This window comes from Saccopteryx leptura, chromosome 6 (assembly GCF_036850995.1).
Source record: "Saccopteryx leptura isolate mSacLep1 chromosome 6, mSacLep1_pri_phased_curated, whole genome shotgun sequence".
In the NCBI taxonomy this organism is placed as follows: domain Eukaryota; kingdom Metazoa; phylum Chordata; class Mammalia; order Chiroptera; family Emballonuridae; genus Saccopteryx; species Saccopteryx leptura.
This window is the reverse complement of record NC_089508.1, coordinates 151088163-151115671: the sequence shown is the minus strand read 5'-3', so window position 1 is coordinate 151115671 and position 27509 is coordinate 151088163. Positions and strand designations below refer to the sequence as shown.

The 27509-nt window shown below is 47.3% G+C and overlaps 1 protein-coding gene across 14 annotated transcripts in view; it reads left to right on the top strand.

The window, feature by feature from the left end:
• TRRAP (transformation/transcription domain associated protein) overlaps positions 1-24827 on the top strand; it is a 134829-nt gene extending 110002 nt beyond the window's left edge. For 10 of the 14 annotated variants that reach the window (XM_066343904.1, XM_066343905.1, XM_066343901.1 and 7 more), the window contains 14 exons: positions 4928-5156; positions 5730-5995; positions 7167-7267; positions 7944-8145; positions 9348-9512; positions 11502-11592; positions 13195-13394; positions 14698-14959; positions 18345-18570; positions 19366-19583; positions 21118-21302; positions 22001-22204; positions 22295-22489; positions 23878-24827. In XM_066343904.1, the coding sequence (XP_066200001.1) occupies positions 4928-5156; positions 5730-5995; positions 7167-7267; positions 7944-8145; positions 9348-9512; positions 11502-11592; positions 13195-13394; positions 14698-14959; positions 18345-18570; positions 19366-19583; positions 21118-21302; positions 22001-22204; positions 22295-22489; positions 23878-24162 (2829 nt within the window). In that variant the 3' untranslated portion in view covers positions 24163-24827. The remainder of the gene's footprint in view (positions 1-4927; positions 5157-5729; positions 5996-7166; positions 7268-7943; positions 8146-9347; positions 9513-11501; positions 11593-13194; positions 13395-14697; positions 14960-18344; positions 18571-19365; positions 19584-21117; positions 21303-22000; positions 22205-22294; positions 22490-23877) is intronic. The other 4 variants (XM_066343912.1, XM_066343908.1, XM_066343913.1 and 1 more) reach the window with 3 other exon arrangements.
• The last annotated feature ends 2682 nt before the right edge of the window (positions 24828-27509 follow it).

Sequence of the window (27509 nt, the reverse complement as noted above, 5' to 3'; positions counted from 1 at the left end):
TATTAATTGTGAATGACTAAGTAGTATGAGTAACAATTATGAATAAGTAGAAATTAATGTGAATTACAGTTAAAGCATAGAGTTTAAAGTGTAGTATTTCAGATGATCCTGATTCTCATATTTTGGAGGTGAAATTCTCTTCCACTGCTTTACTCATGGTTGGTGCTTGATGATAAATTTTGGCTGATCAGCTTGTTTACAAATCTGACTTTAAAATATGATTTCTACCTCCTTGTAGCACTGTTAGCTAACATAGCTGAGAAATCTTACAGAAAACAAAGACCATGTTCATAAGAATGATTTTTAGGAAACCATGTAACATTTTAGTTTGATTATTTTGATAACTATTCTTATATTTAGGATCATTTATATAGAACTGGAGACAAAGATGGTGGAGAGGATGAGTCAGAGAAGTGCTTATTTTTAAAAAATTAAACCAAATAAGTGCCTTTTGCCTAACTTAATGTTAATGCCTAATTAAAATTTTTTATTATACAATGGTACCTTGAGATATGAACAGACCAACATACGATTTCTTTTTTTTAAGATATGAGCTGCGACTCAGTCTGTATTTTTGTTTGAGATCCAAGCGAAATTCTGAGATACGAGTTGTGATTTGGAAACCTGTCGCTAGTTGGCACGTTGGCGCACGGGTCCAATATCGGCAGTTTGATATACGAGTTAACTGACTTACGAGCTCGGTTACAGAAACAACGAATTAAATTTGTATCTCAAGGTACCACTGCATTAAGTTTTAAAACACATATTTTGAACTATATCTTGTGTCTCTTCCCCTTCCACCACTACCACCAAAAAAATAAGTGCAGGGAAAAGTCTTGGTGCTTCTGCACAGTGACATTCCCATTTTATTGATTTCAAGCCCCACATTTTGATTGAGATATAAGATGATCAATCTATCCCTGTGCCATACTGAAAACATCAATACTTGATTCCTGGGTTGACTACTAATCTTGAAGAACCACAGAGTCTGAGTCTTGTTTTGGAGAGAACAACTTTAATATCCTATTGTTCGGGCAGATCATCTGTGTTAGTAGAGTAAGGGCCTTTGACATTCTTCTTCATAAAAGCAGCAACTTATACTGGGAAAATTCTCAAAAATAGCTTTCAGGATTCTGAAAATTAAATACAGCTTGCAACAATCCAAGGAGCATTTAAGAAAAATAGTTGTATTTTAATAAGGATAGCAAGCTTTGTGACATTTAATTGTCTTATTCCCATTCTTCCTCTCCCCATCTCTACAATAGCGTTGAAAACCAACAGTTTCCAACCATAGGAGCTGTGAAAACCAGTACAGCCGCCAGTGGAGGGTAGAACAGCTTTAGAGATGCAAAGCAAGCAAACAAACCAGGCCCAGAGAACTTGCACTATTTGACCAGCACTGCAGCTTTCTGGAAAAGCCCTATTCACAGAGTTTGTCTGTTTGATCTGACGCAGAGCCCACTCAGTGAGGAAAGTCATATCTGGTAGCATTTGTCAAAACCAGTGGCAATTGTGTTAGAATTACAGCCTCCTGATGCAGCAATACCAGCTGGGGTGCAGAAGAGACTGGCCAAGTAAAGGAGAGAATAGGGAATGAGATGTCCATAGAGGATTTCTAAAGCTCTTAACATATTCCTGGGAATCTGGGGGGCTCACAGATCTTACGCACACACTGGGAGAGTTGAGAAGACCCTAAGCTTTCACCACTGGCTGACCTGGAGGCATGGTACAAGGAGGAAAGGAAGGCTGAGGCGGAACTAAACACTTCCGGGTGGAGTGTGGAAGGTGTGCAGTAGGCACACACAGGTCCTTGGTGGGGACTGGAGACTTATTTCAGGTCTTTAAGGAAATCTCTCTAATCATTAGTTGACCACTAAACTGAGAAGAGACTTTAGTGATGCATTCTACAAATAATACAGACTTTATAGAATTAGTCCAAGAAAGTCACTAAACAGCAAAAAAAAAAAAAACCCCAAAAGAAAAAACCCTTTACAAATAAATGCCTAGAGAGGAGAGATCTGATTTCCAGAGTTGTCATATTATAATATCTAAAATGCTCAGTTTTCAACAAACAATTAGAAACACAAAAAGAAATAGGAAAATAACAGTTCATATAAAGGGGGAAAAAGCAGTTTTGAGAGACTGTCCCTGAGGGAAGCCCAGTTGTTGGACTTAATATTCATAAATTTTAAATTAGCTATGGTAAATGCATTTAAAGAACTAAAAGAAACCATATGTAAAGAATTTAAGGAAAATATGAGAATGGTGTCTCACCAAATAGAGGATATCAAAGAAAAGATAGATTTTTTTTTAAATAGAAGAGAGTTTAGATATATAACTGAAAATACCTGAGCTTCACTAGAGAAACTCAGTAGCAAAGGACTTTTACCTAGAATGGATAAAGAACTCTTATAAGTCAACAATAAAAGACAACCCAATTTAAAATGGACAAAATACTTGAGTAAATATTTCTCCACAAAGATATACAAATGACCTAAAGCACATGAAAAGATACTCAACAGTATTAGTCATTAGGGAAATGTAGATCAAAACCACAATGAGATAACCACATCACAACCACTAGCATAGCTAGAATAATAAACAGTAACACATGTTGGTGAGAATGTGGAGAAAATATAACCTCATACATTGCTGGTGGGAATGTAAAATAGTTCTGATTCGTTAGAAAGTGTATTAATTCCTTAAAATGTTAATCATGGAATTACTGTTATAATTTAGCGATTTCACTCATAGCTATAAATCTAAGAGAAGTTAAAACATATGGCCAAACAAAAAAACTTAAAAATAAATATTCAGAGCAGTAATATTCGTAACAGCCAAAAATGTGGAAATATCCCAAATGACCATCAACTGATAAATGAAGAAATAAAATATGGTATATTCTTGAAATGGAGTATTATTTATCAATAAAAGGAATGAAGTACAGATAACGTTGCAGCTTGGGTAAACCTTGAGAGTATACGGAGACACAGAAAGTCACATACTGTATGATGGCATTTATATATCGGTGGTGGTCACCTTCTGGAGGAGGAAGAGGGGAGCGTGGCTACCAGTGGGTACAAAGCTTTTGGAAATTATGTAAAAGTTCAATATTTAGATAGTAGTGATGGTTATATAACTCTGGGACTAGACTTAAAACTACTGAATTGTACACATTAAAAGGTAGTTTGGATGTGTTAATTATATTATCAGTAAGGCTATTATAAAACAAATATTCTATTGTTTGGTTTCCAGTAAGCTCTTTGTAGGAGTGAGGATTAGATAAAGGTTTTAGAAATCTACATGTAATGAACTAAACTTGAAATATAGATAATTCTTGTAGGCAATTTTTTTTTTTTTTTTTTTTAGCGACAGAGACAGAAGGACAAATAGGGACAGACAGGAAGGAAGGGAGGTAGGCAGTTTTTAACAATCCAGATTCTGCTCAAAGGAGCATCCACCCGGAGGGGGATGAATATCCACATGTAGCAAAATGTGAAATAACTAGAGGTCCTGAGTCAGTGCTGCACAGGGAGGAGGATCCTGTTGGAGGAGGTGGGACTTAACAGGAGAATTTGGGTGTGCTCAGAATTGTGGCAAGGCCTCCCAGTAAGGTTTCACCAGAAGCTGGGTGCCAGCAACACCTCTGGAGTTTAAAAGGTAGTAAACTAGACAGACTTATAAGGGACGTGATTGAAAATGTCCATACCAGGCGGAAACTCGCCAGGTCCCGATGGGTTCCTCTTCCTGATCTTTTACAAACTGGGCCTATAAACGCTTGGTTTGAATGCTAAGTTGTATCTGTTACCACCTGTGCCTTATTAACCAACAGCATGGTAGGTGCTAAATAAAGGAGTCCAGACACAGCTTCCCGGGAGTCCTGCTGTCTCTTGAGCCGCCTTCCCTACCGCCCACACTGTGCGGAGTGCTGCGCTCCCTTACCTTACCATGCTGTGCTCAGGAAGAAAGCAGCACTATGTGACAGGAGTGACCCCCCAGAGCTCCCGAGGGGTGGGGCCAGACAGCAATCTCAAGGCTTTCTCGGACTTTATACACCTCAAAGACTTTATAAGAACAGCTGAAATAAATCTGGGAGGTCTGGGATTCCAAGAGAAAACTTAGCCAAGTTCACCCAGGATGAAGCTGGGAGCTGGTGGGGCTCAATGAGCCCGTGCTGGTACCAACATTGGGCTGGAATCTGCATGATGGTCCTGGGCGGGCTTCCTCAGAATCCTGCTGACTACACCAAATGAAAGTTGACCTAAAAAACAAAAAGAAAATTTCTATATCAGTCCAAAGAGATTATCAGAATCATGTTTTAAAATGCTTAATATGACTGGGATTTTTTTTAAAAGATTTTTATTTACTGATCTTAGAGGATGGAGAGAGAGAAAGGCAGGGGGAGGAGCTGGAAGCATCAACTCATATAAGTGCCTTGACCAGGCAAGCCCGTAGTTTTGAACCGGTGACCTTAGCATTCCAGATCGACACTCTAACCACTGCGCCACCACGGGTCAGGCAGACTGGGATTTTACATGTTGATGGAAGGAAGTCTTGAGGGCAGAGGGACTAGACCATTCTCTTAGGCGTTGGTAGACAAAGCCAACTGTAATGGGGAGTGAGAGGATTGTTTGGGGGGCTGTGCATTAGCAAGTTTTGGTGTATATATTCTCTCCCTCTCCATCTCACAGTGGCCACAGAGCTGAGGTTTTAAAATTGGGGGGGATGAGGAGAATAGTGTTGGAGGTGAATAAGTTCAATGTGGAATCTTGGAAGCCAAGGTAACTTTGTAAGTTAGAGTGCTTCCTTTCATAATCGAATTGTGAGATCTTTACAATAAATCAGATTTCTGATTGATTCTGGTTTATTTTCTCATGTGATCATTGATATAATGCTTACTGTGGACTCTTATATTGGTCCCATTCAGGCTGCCCAGCAAATCATTGAACTTCAGGAAGCTGCACAAATAAATGCAGGCTTGCAGCCCACCAACCTGGGGAGGAACAACAGCCTGCATGACATGAAGACGGTGGTGAAGACCTGGAGGAACAGGCTGCCCATCGTGTCTGACGACTTGTCCCACTGGAGCAGTGTCTTCATGTGGCGGCAGCATCATTACCAGGGTAAACCTACCTGGTCCGGCATGCATTCATCATGTAATTTTCCAGACACCTGCTGTTCCGGTTTCATGTCTTGGTTTTGTTCTATTTTTCCTTTCACCAGATTTTCTATTTTTTGGTGGGTATGGAGATGGTGGTGGTATGGCAAGGCAAAGGAAGGTAGCAAAAGATGGGAAGGGTTGTTTCCTACCTGTTAGGTCTTTCTAGCTACAACAGAAGTGTTACTGGACGCTGCTTGTTGCATCCGGGCTCAGGCTGGTGCGATCAGAGCTCTGATTGTGGCTCTTTGTTTTGAAACCTCTCCCCCGACTCAAGGAAGAGTTGCTCTCAGGTGGCTGGTCCCCTCTGCACATGCCCTAAACCTGCCAGGCATCTGTTTAGAGCAGCCTTCATGATTTAGAGAGTCAGAGGGTAACACTCACCTTCATAGGTAGTGCTTTTGTATGTCTTCCTTCTGATACAAAACACAATGAAAAGCAACAAGAGTTTGTCATGGAGCTTCCCATTTTCATAAGCCATGTGTGTTTGTTTTCATTTTTATTTAAGCCTTATTGTGGAACACTTCAAAATCTTTGGCATGAATTGATAAATCTTTTCTTTGCTCTCTAGCTATTGTAACTGCATATGAAAATAGTTCTCAGCATGATCCAAGTTCAAATAATGCTATGCTTGGGGTTCACGCATCAGCTTCAGCAATCATCCAGTATGGAAAAATTGCCCGAAAACAAGGACTGGTCAATGTAGCTCTGGATATATTAAGTCGTATTCATACTATTCCAACCGTTCCTATTGTGGATTGCTTCCAGAAGATTCGACAGCAAGTCAAATGCTACCTCCAGCTGGCAGGAGTCATGGGGAAGAACGAGTGTATGCAGGTAGGGTACCAGTGGGACCTGGTGCCTGCCCCGTGTCGGGCAGGCCTGGTCAAGAAGGGCAAGAGTGCCGCACAGGAAACCCTGAGTCAGATAATAGGCAGGAGGGTTAAAAGTTCCTGCGAATACAGCCTAGTGGGGAAACAATCCCTCCTAAACGAGGAAGGGAAAGGAAATCACTGGAGTATTTGAATTACATTTTATTGTCTCTGTTGTACCACATACTTGGCTAATATATTTAAGGAAAAAAATGAAAAACTGTAGAAGTATGAGGGCATTGTAAGGTAGATTTTGGCTATGTTTAGAGCAAATTAATAAAAACAATGAAACTGATAGCCATATAAAGTTTGCAGAAAATAATACCCTTAAGGTATGTAGAATTAAATTTGGCATTTAGTGATTCAGTTTTAATATAGCTGTCAACAACTGTTCATGCTAGGCAAATCTGTTGTCAATTTATTTTTTATTTGAATTTATTGGGGTATAGGTTCAACTGTGGAACTCAGTAAAACATCTGCACACTGCATCATGTGCCCATCACCCCGAGCAAAGTCTCTTTCATCCCTGTTCCCCCCAGCCCCTTTGCCCATTCCACCTACCCCCACGCTGCTTTCTCTCTGGTGTCACCATACTGTTGTCTGAGTCTCTGTTTTATATACATACTGGCATGTGTATGTATATATATATATATTTTTTTTATTTTGCTTAATCCTTTCACCTTCTATCATCCAGTCCCTCAGCCCCCTTCCCTGACAGCTGTCAGTCTGTTCTGTGTGTCCATGTTTCTGTTTCTAGTTTGTTTGTCAGTTTATTATATTCCCCATACAAGTGAGATCAATCAATTAAAATCGATCAATCAATTTAAAGTACAGATGTAAATAGCCTTTAGTACTTAATGTCTAGATAAATATTTCAATTTTTTAAAACTTACTGACTTTAGAGAGGGAAAGGGAAAGAGAGATATAAATATTGATGTATTGTTCCCCTCATTCATGCATTTCTTGGTTGATTCTTGTATGTGTCCTGACCGAGGATCAAACCCACAACCTTGGCGTGTTGGGATAACGCTCTGACCACCTGAGCTACCTGGCCAGGGTATTTGTTATATTATTGAATTTGTTATATTATTGTCTAGAAATTTCAAGAAATTTTTTCTACACTTTTTTTTAAACAGGGCCTTGAAGTTATAGAATCTACAAACTTAAAATACTTCACAAAAGAGATGACAGCTGAATTTTATGCACTGAAGGGAATGTTCTTGGCTCAGATCAACAAGTATGTATGTTGCAGAGGACAGGAATACAAGAGAAGATTCATCAGATTCTTAAAAATGGGTATTTGTTGCCTGAAGCCAATGTGAAGGTCAAGCTGGAAATTGGTCTGGTTCAGTGACAGTTGTCAGGGTCATACCCCTGCAGAGATAGTCACTTACAGCTGATTGATTAGCCACTTTGATATATAGTACTTTACAGACTTGTTAAAAAGTAGCTGCTTGAAAACAGAATGGCTGATAGCATGGATTCCTTTCCCTGTTTTCTCAGCACGCCATTTGGGAGCAGAGTTGATCCCCTCCCTTTTTTTGTGACAGAAAGAGGGACAGATAGGGACAGACAGACAGAAAGGGAGAGAGATGAGAAGCAACAATTCTTTGTTGCAACTCCTTAGTTGTTCACTGACTGCTTTCTCATATGTGTCTTGGCTGGGGGCTACAGCAGAGCGAGTGACCCCTTGCTCAAGCCAGTGACCTTTGGGCTCAAGCTGGTGACCATGGGGTCATGTCTGTGATCCCACGCTCAGCTGGCGACCCTGTGCTCAAACCAAATGAGCCCGTGCTCAGTCTGGCGACCTTGGGGTTTTGAACCTGGGTCCTCAGCGTCCCAGGTCGACACTCTACCCACTGCGCCACCACTTGTTCAGGCCCAAATTAATGTTTTGGTTTGTGTCCTCACAGGTCTGAGGAAGCAAACAAAGCCTTTTCTGCAGCTGTGCAGATGCACGATGTGCTGGTGAAAGCTTGGGCCATGTGGGGCGACTACCTGGAGAACATCTTTGTAAAGGAGCGGCAGCTGCATCTTGGAGTGTCGGCCATTACCTGTTACCTGCATGCGTGCCGGCATCAGAATGAAAGCAAATCACGGAAATACTTAGCCAAGGTGAGGCCAGAGACTTCGCTTTGACCAAAGATGATCAGGTAGCTTCAAGTTTTGGTGACTTTTCAGCTATTTCTGAATCCATGCTTGGTGAGAGGCTTATTTCATGCTTTTACTCTCCATTATCATCACTCTTCAGAGTGTCTTGGAGTTCAGTTTAAAGCTGTAGAAATAAACCTGCACATACTCGGGTCCCAGGACCTGCAAAGCTGAGCCTGGCGTCTGGGGCTCAGGTCTCCAGTCCAGTGTTCTCGGTGGGATCTCACACTGGACAGAGGTTCCTACAGACCAGTGCGGGCTCTGCGAGGAGAGCTTACCTGCTGGGTGCCTGTTTGATTTCCATCTCACACCTGTCAGCTCTAGTTGCAGGTGCCATTGTGTCCTGTGACTTCTGCACATGCTACAGGGTAAGGTCATGGTGGCTGGCCTCCTCATCCGACGGCGCGGCGCGGCACCAGGCACAGCATTGGCAAATCTGCCTTTGCAGTAACGTGTGCCCAACGATGGTCATCTACTTGGGAGTGCTTTGGTGCTGCTCCCTCTCTTCTCTGCCAAGAAACAGATAAATGTGTACAACCCAGGGTTAGTTCTTGCAGAAAACTAAAAAAAGTTGTTCTTTTCTGTTTTGTCCCCATTAAAGATTAGGATTTTTTTAGAACTCCTTGATGTGAGGCCAAAATTTGGACTGCACATCAGCCCATGGCAGTTATAGCCAACTATAGATACAAGGCAATTGTCATAATACAAAAAACTACCTAAATATGTGACTCAAATGTGCTTATTTCTAGGCGTCATTGTTTCAGACATCCTTAGACACGAGGCTGCCACCTTGTGGGCCTGCCTGATACTAAGGCAGTGTTCATTTGAGATTTTTAGCAGAAGTCCATTTTGTTTTGATGGGATCACAAGTGTGAATTAGCAGGTTGGCAGGCCTCTATCACCTGCCTGTTGCCTCCCGAGGGTCACTGGCCTCCACTAGTCAGCTAATTGGATCCATTAGTAAAACTAAATCTAGACAAAAAACTTTATTCAGATTTTTGGTTTTATTTATCTATAAGATTTGTCTGTTAAGTTTAGCAATATTGTTGACATTGTCATAGATATGTTTCCAGTAAAACTGCTCTATGTGGTATTTTAATGCTGGGAAGACATCACTTAAAGGCCTCAGAATTTTCATTCAACTGGAATTTTTCCTTTTTTCTTAGGTGCTGTGGCTTTTGAGTTTCGATGATGACAAAAATACTCTGGCAGATGCTGTTGACAAGTATTGCATAGGCGTGCCGCCTATCCAGTGGCTGGCCTGGATCCCGCAGCTGCTCACCTGCCTGGTTGGCTCCGAAGGAAAGCTGCTTTTGAACCTCATTAGCCAGGTCAGATTAACGAGGTGTCTTTGCTCAGAAAAATATTATGTCTTCATTTCACATTCTTTTTTTCCAGAAAGAAATTGTGCATGCTCAAAGTATGGAAAATAAGTCAGAGATGGGAACATGGACACATTTAAATATCACTTGATATAAAGTACAATCAAATGTGATTGAAGAATATATCAGAGTTGAAATGAAATACTTTGTTATAGCATTGCAGTATTAATTAAAATGATACTTTCTTTGCTTGAACATGTTGCAAGTAAAATAGATATTCTCTTAAACTGTGAGATTACTGGTAGGTGGGTTGAGAGTCACAGTGACCTGTCCAATCAGTAATTTGTAATAGATTTCCTGTTTGTGCTGGGAGGTCTTTAGAGCTTCCCTTCACAGTAAAAGTCACCCATAAATGTGGAGGTTGTTTCCCTTGGTAAAGGTGTTTGGCTGCGGCTGCTATAGGCTGAAATTGTGTCCAATGGGGTTGGGCATGAGGGGCATTGGACAGATAGCTTTCATGACCATTATTTGAGAATGGTTCCAGAATGTTCCTGTCCTGAGGAAGACTGGGGTTAGAGAAAGAACCCAAACAGTAGAAAAAATTTTTTTCTTAATTTTTAGGTGAGAGGAGGGGAGATAGTGAGACAGACTCCTGCATGTACCCCAACCAGGATCTACCCAGCACCCCCGTCTGGGGCCAATGCTCAAGTAACAAACTATTTTTAGTGTCTGAGACAGACATGCTTCAATGACTGTCTTCAGCACGAAGGGCCACACTTGAGCCAATCAAGCCACTGGCTGTGGGAGGGGAAGAGGGAGTGGAGTGGGAAAGGGTGGAGGAGAGAGCAGATGGTCGCTTTTTGTATGTGCCCTGACTGGATATTGAACCTGGGACATTCATACGCCAGGCCAACGCTTTATCTGTTGAGCCACCGGCCAGGGCTCAAACAGTAGAAATTTAGATACTTCAGTCTGAGTTAAAGTACTTTTGACGGTGCTTCCTTTTATAAAATGATAGTCATAAAACTTTTCGGCTCTGGCCAGTTGGCTCAGCGATAGAGCATTGGACTGGCGTGTGGATGTCCTGGGTTTGATTCCCAGCCAGGGCACACAGGAGAAGCAACCATCTGCTTCTCCACCCCTCCCCCTCTCCTTTCTCTCTCTCTCTTCACCTCCCACAGCCATGGCTCCATGGCCTCTGCCTCAGGCTCTAGAATGGCTCCGGTTGCAACAGAGCAATGGCCCAGATGGGCAGATCATCACTCCCTGGTGGGCATGCTGGGTGGATCCTGGTTGGGCGCATGTGGGAGTCTTGTCTCTCTGCCTCCCGCTTCTCACTTCAGAAAAATACAAAAACAAACAAACAACAAAGAAAACCTTTTCGTGAATGAGGAACATCATCATCAAGCACCCAGGAGCATGCCACTCATCATTCTGTCGGTTTACTCTGCTTGTTATGTGGGGTGCGTCATCTGTATTGTACCAGGAATGGTTCTCTTGTTTCCTTGAGAGGAGGAGCCCTGTAACCCCGATTTTGTAAAACTGGTTTTTCTTGCCATGGACAGAAAATCCTTCGTCTCCTCCTTGCTGTATAGAGTTAAGTCATTTGCCAAAATGCCTGTCAGCTGGAATCATTTCACAGTTCCCAGTGAACTATGCCAAATACCAGACTAGGGTCATTTTTCTGTTGTTGCCTGAGTAAGATTTGCTGAATCAAATGAAAGTCTGGTTTCTGTACAATTAATGGTCCCCATGCAGAACTGCTGAAATGCATGTGCTTTGTTGATTTTTCTTGGATCTTTTAAAGCTAAACTGGAGATCTTTCCTGCTGTTTAATCTGGCCTATATCAGGTTGGTGGAGTAGTGCTCACTTCCTTGGACCATGTGCTGACCAGTTACCCACTTCTCATTTACATCCATGATTGTGATGCAAATTGTATTCATCCGGAAGCACAGGAGTGAGCAATGCACTTCATTACTCCGTGTCTCTCTGTGCAGGTCGGACGAGTGTACCCCCAGGCAGTCTACTTTCCCATCCGGACCCTGTACCTGACCCTGAAAATAGAGCAACGGGAACGCTACAAGAGCGGTATGTCTTGTCCAGTCTGCTGTGGACACACGCCGGCCTCACAGCTGACATGCTAGCACGTGGGCCAGTCTTTTCTATAGCCATTGAGCGGGTTTTAGGGACCAGAAGACAGAACCTGATCTCTGAGTGAAGTTTGTGGTTCTCCTTTGCCATGATGTAATTGGTTATCCGTTTACGTGAATGATTTGATCCTTAAGTAGAAATCATATATGAAATTTTTAGCTATAAATAATTACAAGTAACTTGTCTTGTTAGTTATACATCCTGACACACAGGATAAATGTTGGTTACTATGGTTATATTTAGATTATAAGGAGTAGCTTCAGCAGAGTCAGCATAGACATCTGTCTTACCAGGTGTCAAGATTTAGTCAAAATATAAGATTTTAAATCTATATTGAGTAGTCATGGTATGTGAAGAAATAACTTATTTGGTGGTTTCAGTTGCCCAGCAAACATGGTATTTTGTAAACAATTAAAGGACCGTTTGCCTCAAAATATTTATTTTTATTTATTTTTATTTTTTTACAGAGACAGAGAGTGAGTCAGAGAGAGGGATAGACAGGGACAGAGAGACAGGAACGGAGAGAGATGAGAAGCATAAATCATTAGTTTTTCATTGCGCGTTACAACACATTAGTTGTTCATTGATTGCTTTCTCTTACGTGTCTTGACCACGGGCCTTCAGCAGACCGAGTAACCCCTTGCTGGAGCCAGCAACCTTGGGTTCAAGCTGGTGGGCTTTTTGCTCAAACCAGATGAGCCCGCACTCAAGCTGGTGACCTCGGGGTCTCGAACCTGGGTCCTCTGCATTCCAGTCCGACGCTCTATCCACTGCGCCACCGCCTGGTCAGGCTGCCTCAAAATATTTTTAACATGCAGATATTTGCGCTGCGAGAGCAGTCAGCCTGAGCAGCGGTTTGCTGGCCGCAGTGGCGTGCCTGCCAATGGGCTGTGAGTCTGGAGAGCACAGCACACTCCCCTCTAACCTTCGGGTCCACCTGGGCACATTGGTGTTTTGGTCATTTGGAAATTAGTATTTTTTTATTTTAAGTGAGCTGAAGCTAGGAAAATGGAGTTTGGGGGTTTTAGTAATGTTTCTCTTATAGCAAATGACTATATTTTTCAAAACTATCATTTTACACATGCGGTTTGGCTTTCCTAGGTGAAAAATATATACTTGCTTGTTAACTACTTTTAAGTTCTCTTAGCTACAGGACAAGGAATGTGTATTGCCAAATACATTTTCTATACATTTAACAAAGGTTCACACTTAGAGTCAAGTTAAAGGAGAGAGTGCAGTGAACACTTGCACGGCCTGCCTGGTTCCCGGCATGCTGGCACACTGCCCCCCTGGCCTCTGCCAGCCTGGACGCCTCTTTGGAGCCGGCGGAGCCAAGCTGCAGACAGTCGCACTCTCCATGCCTGAGTCCCTCGTGCCCTGCTGGGAACCAGGGCATTCTCCCGCAGTCCTGGGAAATGGCCTCGTGGTGTTAGCACACTGGCAGGAACCAGCGTTCCTGTGGCCCATGGGTCCTAGAGCACCGAGCTCTAGCATCGGTCAGTTTTGTGCTGACATTGGCATTGTGTGTGTTGCTCTCAGATTCTGGACAGCAGCAGCCAAGTTCAGTGGGTAACCAGTCCCATTCTGCATCAGATCCAGGGCCCATAAGAGCAACAGCACCCATGTGGCGCTGCAGCCGAATCATGCACATGCAGCGAGAACTGCACCCAACCCTTCTGTCTTCCCTGGAAGGCATCGTCGATCAGATGGTCTGGTTCCGAGAAAACTGGCACGAAGAGGTATTTGGGTGTGATCTCAAGAGTGTCATTCTGTATGCTTTTGTGGCCACATGACCACCTGCAGTTAGCTGCCTGGTCACTTTCTGTATAAGGTCTACTGGAAAGTTCTGTCCGTTTTTGAAATAAAACAAAATACAAATTTTTCTTACCGTCAATAAACTTTATTAAATAATATAATTGCCGTTATTATTAATGATTTTTTGCCAGCGTGAGGGCAATTTGTATATCTCATTTTTGAAAAATGTTTTATCTCTTTTGATGTGAAAAATTGAGCCAGTGCTTATTTGATATCTTCTTCATTTTTGAATTTTTTGCCCTTCAAAAAATTTTGTAAGGACAAAAACAAGTGATAGTCGGAGGGTGCTAAGTCCGGGGAATATGGTAGATGCGACAGACATGCTTCTGTAGCATTTCTTCCTTGTTGAAATTCGTAAAAATTACAGTGGCGTAAATGAACTTTATCAGTAGCCATGGGTACACTATTGCTTCACACATAAGACTAACGTGAATCAATTTTGTTTTAGTTAATTTGCTAAGTCAGTATGTATACATTAAGTGATAAAAATAGAGAGGCACACATGCACCAAATAAACATGTGCTTACGTGTCGAAACTTGTGATAGAAACGGACAGAACTTTTTGGTAGACCTTATATTTATTTTTGAGTTGTATGATGGAGGAAAGCTAATGTCTGCATACCAGTGTGGCCTTAAATAGTTAACACAGAGACTTCAAATGAGGGCTAAATTGAGAAAACCTTTTCTGCCCTTAAGATGCTTCCTTTGCTTACTTGCATGAGCTCAGCCACAAGGTGACCAGGCAGCAGTGGAGGGCGAGAGCAGGAGCCATGGTGACCACGGTAACCCGGAGGCAGGGGTTAATTTCTAGTGGTCTTTTCAGCAGTGGGCTACCCACTAATGGCAGTTGTGGAAGCTGATGATGAAGTAGTCAGCTGTCATTGCCCAGATGTTTATCTGGTCGGCCATAGGCCCCCTCGTTATTCCCGAGTTCTGTGTGTGCACAGATGTGCGGCCGTGACACTGAGGCATCATCCGAGGAAGGTTTTCCTGTGGCTGACCGACCAGAAGGGATGTACATGACCAGAAAGTCAGGGCTCTGATCTTTTTTTAACTTTCAAGACACAGCTCGTCGTGTGGAGCACACACTGGTTTTACACCTGCTTGGTGCCAGGTGGCCACTGAGCTCATGCTGGCGGTGTGGGACATGCAGGCAGGTGCTCTTGGGGGGTTAAGCTGCTTGAACCAGGAGCTCTCTTTTGTGAGTTGTTTGGTCTCTTCCACTAGGTTCTCAGACAGCTCCAACAGGGCTTGGCGAAATGTTACTCTGTTGCGTTTGAGAAAAGCGGAGCAGTGTCCGATGCCAAAATTACCCCCCACACCCTGAACTTTGTCAAGAAGCTGGTGAGCACCTTTGGGGTGGGCCTGGAGAACGTGTCCAACGTCTCAACCATGTTCTCGAGTGCAGCCTCCGAGTCTCTAGCCCGGCGGGCGCAGGCCACTGCTCAGGACCCTGTTTTCCAGAAGCTGAAGGGCCAGTTCACAACCGGTGAGTCTCACTTTGTCCTGCACCAGGGAAGATTCCATTCACTGTTTCTCCTCAGGTGTTCATGTACAAGGTGATTGTACTCACTCAGCCTCTGTTGCTGTGCTGGGCCAGCTGGTTACTAGTGTTCAGACTCAGAGCACAGGAAGCTGTGCGGCTCCCTGGCCAGGACAACATGTCCTCCCCAGGGAAGGTGGGCCAGGCTTCACCTCTGGGGTAGTAACAGGATGGTTTCAGGCTGTACCTTCTGCTCCCATCACTTTCTCCACTTGTTTTTTGTGGGGAAACTCAGCAATGTGAGTAAGATAAGGCAGTGAGACCCAAAGGTGCAGGGCTGAGGTGGCCAACTGCAGACTCGTAGTGGATTCTGTGGCCCATGGTGAGGAGATTGGGTTGTCATAATTGTGCCTGGTTCAGGGGCATGTGTTTCTTAGACCGGAAGGAGCACGAATTTTGGCTCCCCTGTGTCCTGCATGGTCTGAGGTGTGGTCCAATCTTCCTTCACCCAAGTTTGCACCTGTTAGACTGGGGTCCTCATCTGCCAGCATGTGTACGTGCAGCATCCCCCGGGCCTGAGAGCATTTGTTCCCAGTCCTGGCTCTGCCCTCATCCCACTGGGGCAAGCTTTGTCCTGTGGGAGCACCGGGCCCTAGACTTTAAGCTGTTAGCCTGTGAGTTATTATCACATTGAAACAAGATTTATCTAATAAAATTTCCCAAAGCTAAAAAAAGTTTCAGTTTAATTACTGGGCTTTTGTAACTGTCTTTAAAGGGTTCACATTTTTTAGATATTTAAAGCATCTTTTTTAATGATTCATGTCTCAGCGAACATAATTTAGAACATGTATATGTATATATGTAAAGTAGGTTCAAGTGGTATAAAGGAAAATGCCTGCCCCACTAATTGCAAAGGATGCTTTGCAAGTGCAGCCACTGCTCATTTGAGCCCCACTGATCGGCAGTGTTGCCCTGCGTCATTCCAGGCAGCTGGGGGCCCGGCTCCCGTTCTTGATGTGTGAGCTGGCTATTAGGATTGACAGGCGTCCACCACAAAATCAACATCTAGAAGGAAGTGCTCTTTGAAAAATAAGAGTCATTCCCTCTCTTTTGCACTGAAATGCTCTCATCTTAGGCCTTTTTTTTTTTCTATTTTTAATTTTTAAAATATTTATTTTTATGGGAGACAGAGAAGACAGATAGACAGGAAGGGAGAGAGATGAGTAGCTTCAATTCATAGTCACTTCACTTTAGTTCGTTGATTGCTTTCTAGTATGTGCCTTGACTGGGGGCTCCAGATGAGCCAGTGACCCTGGGATCATGTCTGTGATCCTGCACTTAAGCCAGCAACCTTGGGGTTTAGAACCTGGGTCCTCACTGCCTGGACAGGCATAGGCTTTTTCTTTGTAAAGTTCACATGGTGTGTGGTCTGCTCTCCTTGTCTGGAGGAGGTATGAGGTGAGAGTTTTATGGAAGCCATCATGTTTTACTTAAAAGAAGTGATAGTCAGCCTTTGTCTTAAAATTCCAGATTATTAAATCAAATATAGTCTGAAAGATTTAAAGCAGGACAAACCATCTGATTTTGATGTAAAAAAAATGGTAGGAACTGGAACTTGAAAGCAGACTACTGTCAGGCTCCAACCGCCCGCACTGGAGAGTTTCAGACACTTGGAGCGATCCCCCGCCGTTCTGGACGCTCTGGCTGCTCTGCCCAGAGCGCCAGCCCTGGCCCTAGTGCTGTGCTCTGGTCTGCATGGCGGCAGAAGGACATTTTAAAAACGGCACATGATACTCTCCCAGAGAGCAAAGCTTACCTGCCACAGGCACTTGTACGTGAATGCCACTGCCTCTTCATTTGTAATAGTCCCACACAGGAAACTGTCCAAATGCCTCTTAACGGAGAACAGATAAACCAAGTGTGGTACTTCCATCTGCATAGGAATAAGTGAAAAGGACTTATCACATAGCAACTTGGATGAACCTTAAAGAAATTAATACTGAATGCAAAAAGGCCAATCTCGAAAGGATACTTACTGGATGGTTCTTGTTTATGAGATATTTATGAGATAGCATAGCTAGGGTTGGGAGTGGCATAGTGGTGACCAATGGTAGGGCTGGGAGGTGGGTGTGGCTGTTAGGTACCATGGGGTGAGAGGTGAGAGGTGAGAGGTGGGAGGTGGAGGGCTGGTGACGGATGGGGAGTGCTTGGGCCGGGTGCTGCTGATGCCGAGAACGAGTTTGCGCTTGGACGGCTACAGCCACTGGTGCCTCCATGCTGGTGTTGGTCAGACCTTCACTGCTTCCCAGTTCCAGACTCCCGTGCTGACCCCTAGGCCTGTTCTGGCATGCAGCTGCGGTGCATCTTGCAGCAGCCTGGAGCCGGGGGCAGTGGGGGGAGGCAGAGCTGCTGAGCTGGCTGGAGGCTCCACCTTGGGCTGGCAGTGAGAAGCGGGCACAGGAGCGTGTGTGGGGCCCTGCCTCCCGGACAGCCTTCGGGCCCAGGCTCCCCCGCACGCCCTGTCTGGGCAGATTAGGGTGCAGGAGGGCAATGGAAAGAGGCGTTGGAGAGGCCTGGCCCTTTGGTGCCTTCAGCTGGTGTGTGATGGTGTCTCCGCCCCATCCTGCGGCTGTCATGCTTTCCTGTCAGCATGGGGACGGTGCTCCTCGGCACCCTCAGGCCCGTGTCTCACAGGGATATGGTTGGGCTCTCCCTGACCTCTGGGCATGTTGGGGTGACAAGAATCCCTTCTACCATTAGTGCTAATCTGGGCAAGAATTGAGGGTTTTTTATTAAGACTTCTCAAGTTAATTGATCCTTTAATATGGAGTCTTAATCATTGCCGAGCCCTATATCAACTAGAGTGTTCTAATTGCTTTCCATTTTTTGCCATTTTAATTTCTTGCTGTAATTCCTTCTGATAGCCTGATTTATAATTAGTATCCTGGGTGTTTTCTTCTTTACCTTCAGCTCTGAGGACTGTGTTGACTTTCACACAGGACCTTAGTTTCCTGGGGTGACCCTGGCTCTCAGAGGTGACCTTTAGGGTGGCAGATAGGCTCCTGGCACCTTTAGGTGGTGGTGGTGGGGCTTAATGCCAAGACGTGTGTGCCGGGGCCTCCCAGGTGTCTCTGTGTCCTTCCTGAAGGAGTGAGCCATGGTGGCAGGTACCTCTGGCACCGGGAGAGCTGGCCACATGGGGGCTTTGCCCTCTCAGGCCCAACTCACAGGGTATGGGCAAGGGGGACTCTAGGACTGGCTCTGGACGAGATGGACATCAAGCCTGCTCCTCACGGGAGTAGGGGGTGGGATGCTTGGGTGGTGATTTCTGGGGTGAATTAGGAATGGCTCAGATGATTAAATATGTTTATTCATATTTTTTATTTTGAAGATTTTGACTTCAGTGTTCCAGGATCCATGAAGCTTCATAATCTTATTTCTAAATTAAAAAAGTGGATCAAAATTCTGGAGGCCAAAACCAAGCAACTTCCAAAATTCTTCCTCATAGAGGAAAAGTGTCGTTTTTTGAGCAATTTCTCGGCACAGACAGCGGAGGTGGAAATCCCAGGGGAGTTTTTGATGCCGAAGCCAACGCACTATTACATCAAGATTGCTCGGTGAGTGTACGTGGCCTGCCGGGCAGGTCCAGTGAACATGTCGGAGGACAGGGGACTGTCCTAGGACTTGAGTGAGGAAAGGGTCTGGTTAAATGTCAAGTTCAAGTCATGTGTGTGTTTGCTTCCAAAGCACCATCTCTGGTTCCCCATAGACCTTGACAGAGCAGTTTCCCAGCCTCGTTTACATAGAGGACACAGCATTGGCAGAATCAGACAGCTGCAGAATTGCATGGAGTGTGTTGCATCTCAGCTGGAATGTAGAATGCTGTGAGGAGGCTCCCACACCTGACAGTCAGGTTTCCGTTTTTGCTGAGACGTGGAGCTCTGCTTTCCCACACGTCCTGCTTGAGCTCCCTTGCCCAGGCCTGCTATGGGCCCTGGCCAGCCCTATTCTTCCTGACCCCTGTCTGTGGCTGAGGCCCATGGCCGGGAGGTGAGGGCAAGGGAGCGTCAGTCTCCATGAGTGCTCCGCAGGGCACCTGCAAGTGCCAGCCTGGGCCACCCTGATCGTGGAGCTCAGTGCTGGGCCTCCCGCTCCGCCCCTGCTGGGCTTGGGCGCTGCTCCATCTTCTCTGTCTCCCTTTGTTCTCCCTCCACCGTGGCCTCTCCTCCTGTGCTGGGATGTTGCTGTGCTGCTCGTACCTTGTCAGACGAGCTGCGGTGTGAGTTAGGGGACAGCCTGTAACCACACAGCTTGAACTTCCATGGCAACTCCTACAACTATTTTTGGAAAGCTCCATTTTCTTTTTAAAGAAAAGGACTGGACTTGGAGACAGGGTCTGCTTTTCTCGGCAGGTTTATGCCCAGAGTGGAGATCGTGCAGAAGCACAACACTGCAGCCCGGAGGCTGTACATCCGTGGGCACAACGGCAAGATCTACCCATACCTCGTCATGAATGACGCCTGCCTGACAGAGTCGCGGCGGGAGGAGCGTGTGCTGCAGCTGCTTCGCCTGCTCAACCCTTGTTTAGAGAAGAGGAAGGAAACCACAAAGAGGCACTTGTTTTTCACAGGTAGGAGAGCCGCACCTGGGATATCTAGCAGTGCACATGAAGACTGTACGGGTTTTCATGTGTGCCATCTGTCACACTGACAATGCGCTGAGCACACTAAGCAGACAAGGCCTTGCGAGGAGTGACAGGTCCCCGCAACAGGGGTCCTGTTCTGGAGGGAGCCCTTCCTGGGCCTCTTGGCCATTGTTTGCTGCCAGACAGACGCTTTAACGAGTATTTGGAGAAGGAGGCGCTATGCCTGTACTCACTGCCGTCTTTATCCCCCGGGAGCCCTGTGCCCAGGGAAACCTGGGCTGCACGGTGGGCTTGTGAGGGGCCTGCTGCCCGTGCTTCCCCAGCACTCACACTGCAGCATAGGCTTGCCCAGCTGGCACAGCGCTTGGGGGCAGGAGGCCCTGGGAAGGCGCAGGGCCTCCGTCAGGTGGTGCCAGCAGCATCTGAGTAGGGTCCTTCCACACTGAGCTGTCCCGTGCAGTTCCTGCTGGCCTGTTTCTGTGAATAACGGGGACAGAGGGGATGTCTGAAACCCCACCCAGAGCGGAAAACCATTGTTAAAACTTTTTTTTTTTCTTTTTTTTTTTTTTTTTTTTTTACTTTTCTGAAGCTGGAAACGGGGAGACAAACAGACACCGCACGTGCCTGACCAGGATCCACCCGGCACGCCCACCAGGGGGCGATGCTCTGCCCATCTGGGGCGTTGCTCTATCGTGACCAGAGCCACTCTAGCGCCTGGGGCAGAGGCCAAGGAGCCATCCCCAGCGCCTGGGCCATCTTTTGCTCCAATGGAGCCTTGGCTGCGGGAGGGGAAGAGAGAGACAGAGAGGAAGGAGAGGGGGATGGGTGGAGGAGAAGCAGATGGGCGCCTCTCCTGTGTGCCCTGGCCGAGAATCAAACCCGGGACTTCTGCACACCAGGCCGACGCTCTACCACTGAGCCAACAGGCCAGGGCCCATTGTTAAAACATTTTTATGTGAAGTCCCTGAAGCTGGGAGTCTGTTGCATCAAGTACTCGGGTTGTGTGTTGAACTAGCAGGGCTGATAGATTGTTCTTCCTTCCTCCCGAGATGCAGATTCAGTCACTACCTCACAGTAGTCCAGGTGTGCCGTGCCCTGAGGTCCTTCTGAATTCCTCAGGGGTCAGAGCCATGGCAGCAAGCTTGCTGACATTAGAGTGAACTAACTCATCGTTCGTTAGCAGAGCCCCATGTGTGCCGTGCCGATGGTCCAGGGTCGGTGGCCACAGAGGCCCAGCGATGGGCGTGGCTCACAGCTGCTCACCTGCTTGGCAGTGCCAGTGCAGTTGGCAGAGGTCACACTTTTTGGGTTGCCTTCTAAAGAAATCAGCATCTTAAACCTGGGGTGACCTCAGGAAGCTGAGCTCCACGTTGCGTGCTACAGCAGTGCGTGGTGTGTGGCCTGAGCCCGCCCAGCTCTGCCCCACGCCCGCTCCCTCTGCTCCAGGATGGCCGACGTGGAGGCAGGGCAGGCCTGTGGTTAGGGTCCCTCAGCTGTCATCTCTCACCTGCTCTCCTAGTTCCACGAGTGGTGGCGGTGTCCCCCCAGATGCGCCTTGTGGAAGACAACCCCTCTTCTCTCTCCCTTGTGGAGATCTACAAGCAGCGCTGTGCCAAGAAGGGCGTCGAGCATGACAACCCCATCTCTCGCTACTACGACAGGCTGGCTACGGTGCAGGCGCGCGGGACGCAAGCCAGCCACCAGGTACTGCGCCCTGACAGCCAGGGTCCCACTGCTGCCCACAGCGTCTGAGCGGCTGCTTCCTGTGCTGCTGCTTCCGGGACTAGTGTGCGCAGAGGAGGGGTTGGTGTGTGTGTCGGGGTGAGCATGCTGTTCTTGGGTTCATGGGGTTGGTTACCTTTACCAGTTGAATTGACAGGAGGTAAATTAACTCAGTAAAGTTTATTGAGGCCATCTCTGAACTTACGGCATTTCAAATAGTCTTGTGAGTCTTCTAGTACAGAACTTAGTTTTGCTCTAATTTTAGCTCCTTTGGTTTATAAAACTTTTGTTTTTAATAGTCTTATATATGAGGTGGTGGTGTTCATATCTAACAACGCCTTTGTTCTTTTTGTTAACTGGTCTGGTTTATTCTGTAATTAGCAAATCACAGTATTCCGGTATTTCCCTACATTTTTGGTAAGACAAACACCGTACGTCTTGCACCTAAGGCTTTTGTTTAGACAGCTCCATGGTTGCTTCGAGCACAAGACGTGGGACCTGGGAAGGAACTGACCAGCCCTGGGCCTCTCAGGTGTGGTCCCAGGGCACTGTGTATAAGCAGTGTATAAGCAGAATGAGCTCTGTGGGTGCTAAGGAGTTACAATGTGAGAGTTTCCCTTTGGAAGGAAAAAGAAATGAGTGATTTAGGTGAAAAGTCATGGAGCGAAGTATGATTTCAGGTCCTTCGAGACATCCTCAAAGAGGTGCAGAGCAACATGGTGCCGCGCAGCATGCTGCAGGAGTGGGCGCTGCACGCCTTCCCCCATGCCACGGACTACTGGACCTTCCGCAAGATGTTCACCATCCAGCTCGCACTGATTGGCTTTGCAGAGTTCATCCTGCATTTGAACAGACTCAACCCTGAGATGTTACAGATTGCTCAGGTAACGGTGTGAACAGCCAGACGCGCTCCTTTATACTATAATCTGCGTTCTGCTGTTTGAGTTCCTGACACGCCTCCTTCTGAAACGTAGGACACTGGCAAACTGAATGTGGCCTACTTTCGATTTGACATAAACGATGCGACTGGAGACTTAGATGCCAACCGTCCTGTCCCTTTCCGCCTCACACCCAATATTTCTGAATTTCTGACCACCATCGGCGTCTCCGGCCCGTTGACCGCATCCATGATTGCTGTCGCCCGGTGCTTCGCTCAACCAAACTTTAAGGTAGGTCACTGTGTCGTCCCGAATAGCACAGGCTAGGGTTACTGTCGCCACAGCTCACCTGCTCCCGTGGCCCTGCCCCTTCCCCCTCAGCGCTCGCTCTCCTGCCGCCACCACGGGTCTTTCTGGCTCCCTCCCTCAAGGACACTGGCACTGGTTCAGTGGTCTTGGCAGAAGCTGCAGCCTCTGGCCGCTCCCTCATCCTTCAGCTTAGAGCCCCTGGGTGGTCATCGTACTTGCTGTGACCACATTTGCCTGTTGAAAGTCCAGCACTGGCAAAACCCAGCTGTCTGCGGTCCCCGCGCTACCCCTGGGAGACAGTGAATGCAGAAGACCCCACACCAGACAGTGGCCATCATATCTGGGAAGTCAGTGATTTTATTTGGTCACCTGTTGGAATGTCATACCGGAACCACGCGGTGGCCTGCGCCTGTCTCCACACTCGGGCTTGTCAGGAAAGTGACCGCAGCCTCTCTCCCATCCTCCCCTTGCTCCCTGCCCTCGGCTGCCCTGGCGACTCCTCTGAGGAGAGGAGATGCCCACATCTCCACACCCCATCCACCAGTCACAGGGACATCCCCCCCCCACCTTCCAGCTGACCCCTCCCCTTGGCAGGTACCTGCCTCTCAGGCAGTGGTCTCAGCGCTATCCCCTCTGCTGGACACATTACATTTATTCATTGTTTTAATCTTCATGTAATTTGAGGGGAGAAGGCTCAATTACTGTCACTGGCTTATATTATAAAAGGGGGAAACGGAGGCACAGAGGGTTAAGCAACTCTCTCACAGTCACCCAGGTAGGAAGTGGTGGAGCTGGTGCTAGAACTCACAGAGGCATGGGGTTGGCTGTCCCGGGTCCTCCAGCATCACCAGATGGACTTGCTCTGCTCAGGCCTCTGTGACCTGTGTTCTCAGCACCTGCGAGTCTTTGCCAGCTGCGCGGAGTGTGAGCTCACGGGCCGCCAGGGCCCTCCGCCTCCTTCACCAGCCCTCCCCTGCGCAGCGCCCATTGCTGCTGGCACCCCGTGCACTTTGGGGTGTGTGCTTTCTCAGGGTGGGGTGTCAGTGTGTCTGACTTGTTCGCTCTTAGCTGCCAGGCCAGAAGTGGCCCTGCAGGTACTCGGATACATGGGGGGCAGGAACAGACACTCCCATCTCAGTAAGAAGTGTGAGGCAGCAGGGCCGCCCGAGGCCGGGCAGAGTGCCATGCCCGGGGTGGAGGCTGTTTGGGCAGCGGTCTCTGTGGAGGAGTGGTACAGCCCAGGGTGCTCCTGACGCATCTGTTGGCACCTGGCCCTGCCAGCCTGCCGGGTTGAACCGCTTTTCACCCAGGAGTGGTCTCTCGGCCATCTGCTGCTTACACATGGGTTGTTCCATTCTCTCCACGCATAGGTGGACGGCATCTTGAAAACTGTACTTCGGGACGAGATCATTGCTTGGCACAAAAAAACGCAGGAGGACACCTCCTCTCCTCTCTCGGCTGCCGGGCAGCCGGAGAACATGGACAGCCAACAGCTGGTCTCTCTGGTTCAGAAGGCCGTCACTGCCATCATGACCCGCCTGCACAACCTCGCCCAGTTTGAAGGTGGGGAGAGCAAAGTGAACACCCTGGTGGCCGCCGCCAACAGCCTGGATAACCTGTGCCGCATGGACCCCGCCTGGCACCCCTGGCTGTGACCGAGCCCTGTCCTCGAAGTCTGAAGTCCTGCCGTTCCCTGGCAGTGTGTTTGAGGGGAAGGGGGCCGTTCGGAGGGGCTGCGCGATGGTGGTGGGATAACCCAGAGCCGACACCTTGGAGCTCTGAGAGCTGCCTTTCAAGATCCCAGGGTTCCCCGGCAGGAATTCCTGTGACTGGTCTCTCCACGTGGGAGTGTGCAGACTGACGAGGAAACAACTCGGGATGTTTTTTAACTCTTCCAGAAGCCACACCTCACAGGTGTGCTTTGTACAGACCTTTGCAACAGCTGTCAGAAAGCCTGCTCTATGAGAGAAACAGGAAATTAGAAGAATCGTGCTCATGTCACCCTGAGCACAAACTTTGATGTGACCGGAGCCAGCGCTGGGAGCCTCCCTGGCCACCTCCCTGCGGGATGCTGTCCTCGCGCATTCGGACACAGAGGCCGCTGGGAGAGCCGGCGGTGATGCGGCTTTCTGTGGTCCAGCTCTTGAACTATCACTGTACCTGAAAAAAAATCGCTTCTTCCTTCCTAATTTAAAAAGAAACAGCAACAAAAGTTTGCCTGTTAACTCCAGTCTGTGTTCACATTTTTATAAATATGGGTATTGAGAATGTTCTATCTAAATTTGTACAGTGTGATTTTTTTTAGAATAAATATTTTATAAAAGGATGTGTTGTTCTTTTTTTTTTTTTAAACATACAGATTTTTTATTTTATTTTATTTATTCATTTTTAGAGAGGACAGAGAGAGGGAGAGAGAGAAGGGGGGAGGAGCAGGAAGCATCAACTCCCATATGTGCCTTGACCAGGCAAGGGATGTGTTGTTCTTTATGTGTTAAAATGCCTGTTTCTAAAAGGTCTTTCCTCCACCTTCATGTCCCTTTGGCCCTTGGGGGCTGGGAGTCACTGGCCAGTGTGGGCCCTGCTCCAGTGTGGCTTCGTGGTGGGCATGTCCTGCCGGCAGGGTCTTGACCTGGACTCGGGTCCGGACTAGCATTTAGCATGTTGTGTGAAGGTGACAGGTGTGCTGGGCCTGACTCCTGATGGTGTGAAAGCGTGCCAGGAATCCAGGCCCTTTCAGCTTCTGTTCTGTAGTTCAGGGCTGTGCCCTGTGCCCTTCGTGTGCAGGGGTTCGCATGGCTGGCAGGCAGCAGCCCCCGGAACGGGGCCTCAGCTTGCCCCCTGTAGGGCTGTTCCCAGTGTTGGGAGCATCTTGCGCTCTCCACCAGCTCTTGTCCTTGGTCCCGTCAGCACCTCAGGTCGTGAGTGGACAGAGAAGAAGAACCACTGCCCTGGAGGACATGGGAGGGACAGGCTGTAATGTTCCAGGATGAGAAACGGCGAGTGGGACCAAGGGCTGGCAGTTGCTGCTTTAGTTCTAAAATTACGATTAAGAATATTTTTTTTTTACGATTCAGAATTTAAAAAGACTTGCCCCATTGAAAAGTACCACGTCTTAAGTGAGGACGGTCTTCACACAAGGTGGGCCGGTCAGCAAGGCCGCGCCATCCCTGTGGCCCACATTGTCCCCAGTGCCCAAGACCAGCGTCGGGTGAAACCTGCAACTGGTTCACTCATCTCTCTGCAGTCCAGGCCAAGGAGCGTGACCCAATATGCTCCCGAAGCTGTAGACATGGTTGTGCTGGGTCCTGACCAGGGTGGCATGCCAGGATCCACAGCAGGGGCACCCTGGAGGTCTGTGTGGGTCTCTAGCCCTCAGGGGTAGGTGGACCCATCAGCCCCCAGGCAGCCCCCACTTTGCAGAGGAAGGATTTCCAGTTCTTGGTGAGTAGCTCGCCCGCGGTCCCAGAACCAGTTGTGGAGAAATGGACTGACCCTCATCCAGCGTGACCCCACCCCCACTGTGTGCTTGAACATGAATGAAGGTCCACTTTCATGCACGAACATGCAGGTTTCATTCACCTGACTAGACTCGCCCAATTTTTTGTGGAGCTAATTGTAAGTTATTTTATAAACACATTGCTTGGAGGGCTATCTTTGTGAGAAAGTGTCTTGCATTTGGAATGACAGGAGCTGTGTATCTGAAATGACAGGTGATTGCAGGCTGGCAGCTAACGGGTCATTAGCCGGCAGCCGGGGGAGGGGTGCCCTCACCACCCTTACTGCAGCAGGCCGCAGCCTGCTGTCAGGAGGCACCTGCGTTCCCGTGTGCTCCGGTCGGGAGTGTGGGATGCAGCGGTTGCTGACAGGTGTGAGTGGCGTTGGTAAAGCAAGGCTGGAGTCCGTGTGCTGGTGAGAAAGGCTCGCCCAAACCCTGCCCCAGGCACTGAGCCCAGATTCCAGGAAAACCAAGCTTTGAACAGTTGAGGCAGGAGAGAGTTCCCCAGCAAGACCTGGTCACTGCTGAGCTCCATCTGTCAGAGGTGATATCTGGGCCCCAGGACCGAGCGTGGCTTTCTCCCCCGGATGTGGCATTACTGGGAGCAAGGCCAGGAAAGGGCTTGTTTATGGGGGTGCCGTACACGCATATGCCCCTGGTCCTCCGCATGGGATTTCAAGGTAAGTACTGTTGTTACACATTTTTTTTATTGTGGCAGGATAACATAAAATTGATCACTTTAACCATTTTTAAGTATAGTTTCAGTGGTGTTAGTAAAACCACATTCTGTCACATCAGTACCCCATGTCAAGACAACTTTTCTCATCTTCCACAACAGAAACTGTCCCCTTGAAACACTGACTCCCTCCCCAGCCTCAGAGCCCGCCTGTCCCCTTTCTGTCTCTAGATTTGACCACTGCCAATCTCATCGGAGTGGAATCACACAGTATTTGTCCTTTTGTGACTGGCTTATTCAGTTAGTACAATGTCCTTAAGGCATATTCATTTTGTAGCCCACGACAGGACTTCCTTACTTTTTGAGGCTGAATAATGTTCCATTACATGTGTGCATCATGTTTTGTTTGTTCCTCTTTTAATGGACACTTGGTTGGTGCATCTCTCTCTTTTTTTTAAAAAAAAAATCACTTTAGAAAGGGGGGGAGAAAGAGAGAGAGAAAAAATGGGGGAGGAGCAGTAAGCATCAACTCCCATATGTGCCTTGACCAGGCAACCCCAGGGTTTCGAACTGGCGACCTCAGTGTTCCAGGTCAATGCTCTATCCACTGCACCACCACAGGTCAGGCAGGCCCGTCTCTTGGCTAATTGAACGATGCCTCTGTGAACATGGTACAAATATCTGTTGAACTCCTGACTTCACTGCTTTTGAAAATATATACAGAAGTGGAATTACTGTACCATAGATAATTCTAGTTATCATTTTCCAAAGAACTATCCTATAGTTTTCCATTGCAGCTACAACACTTCATGTCCCCACCAGCAGTGCAC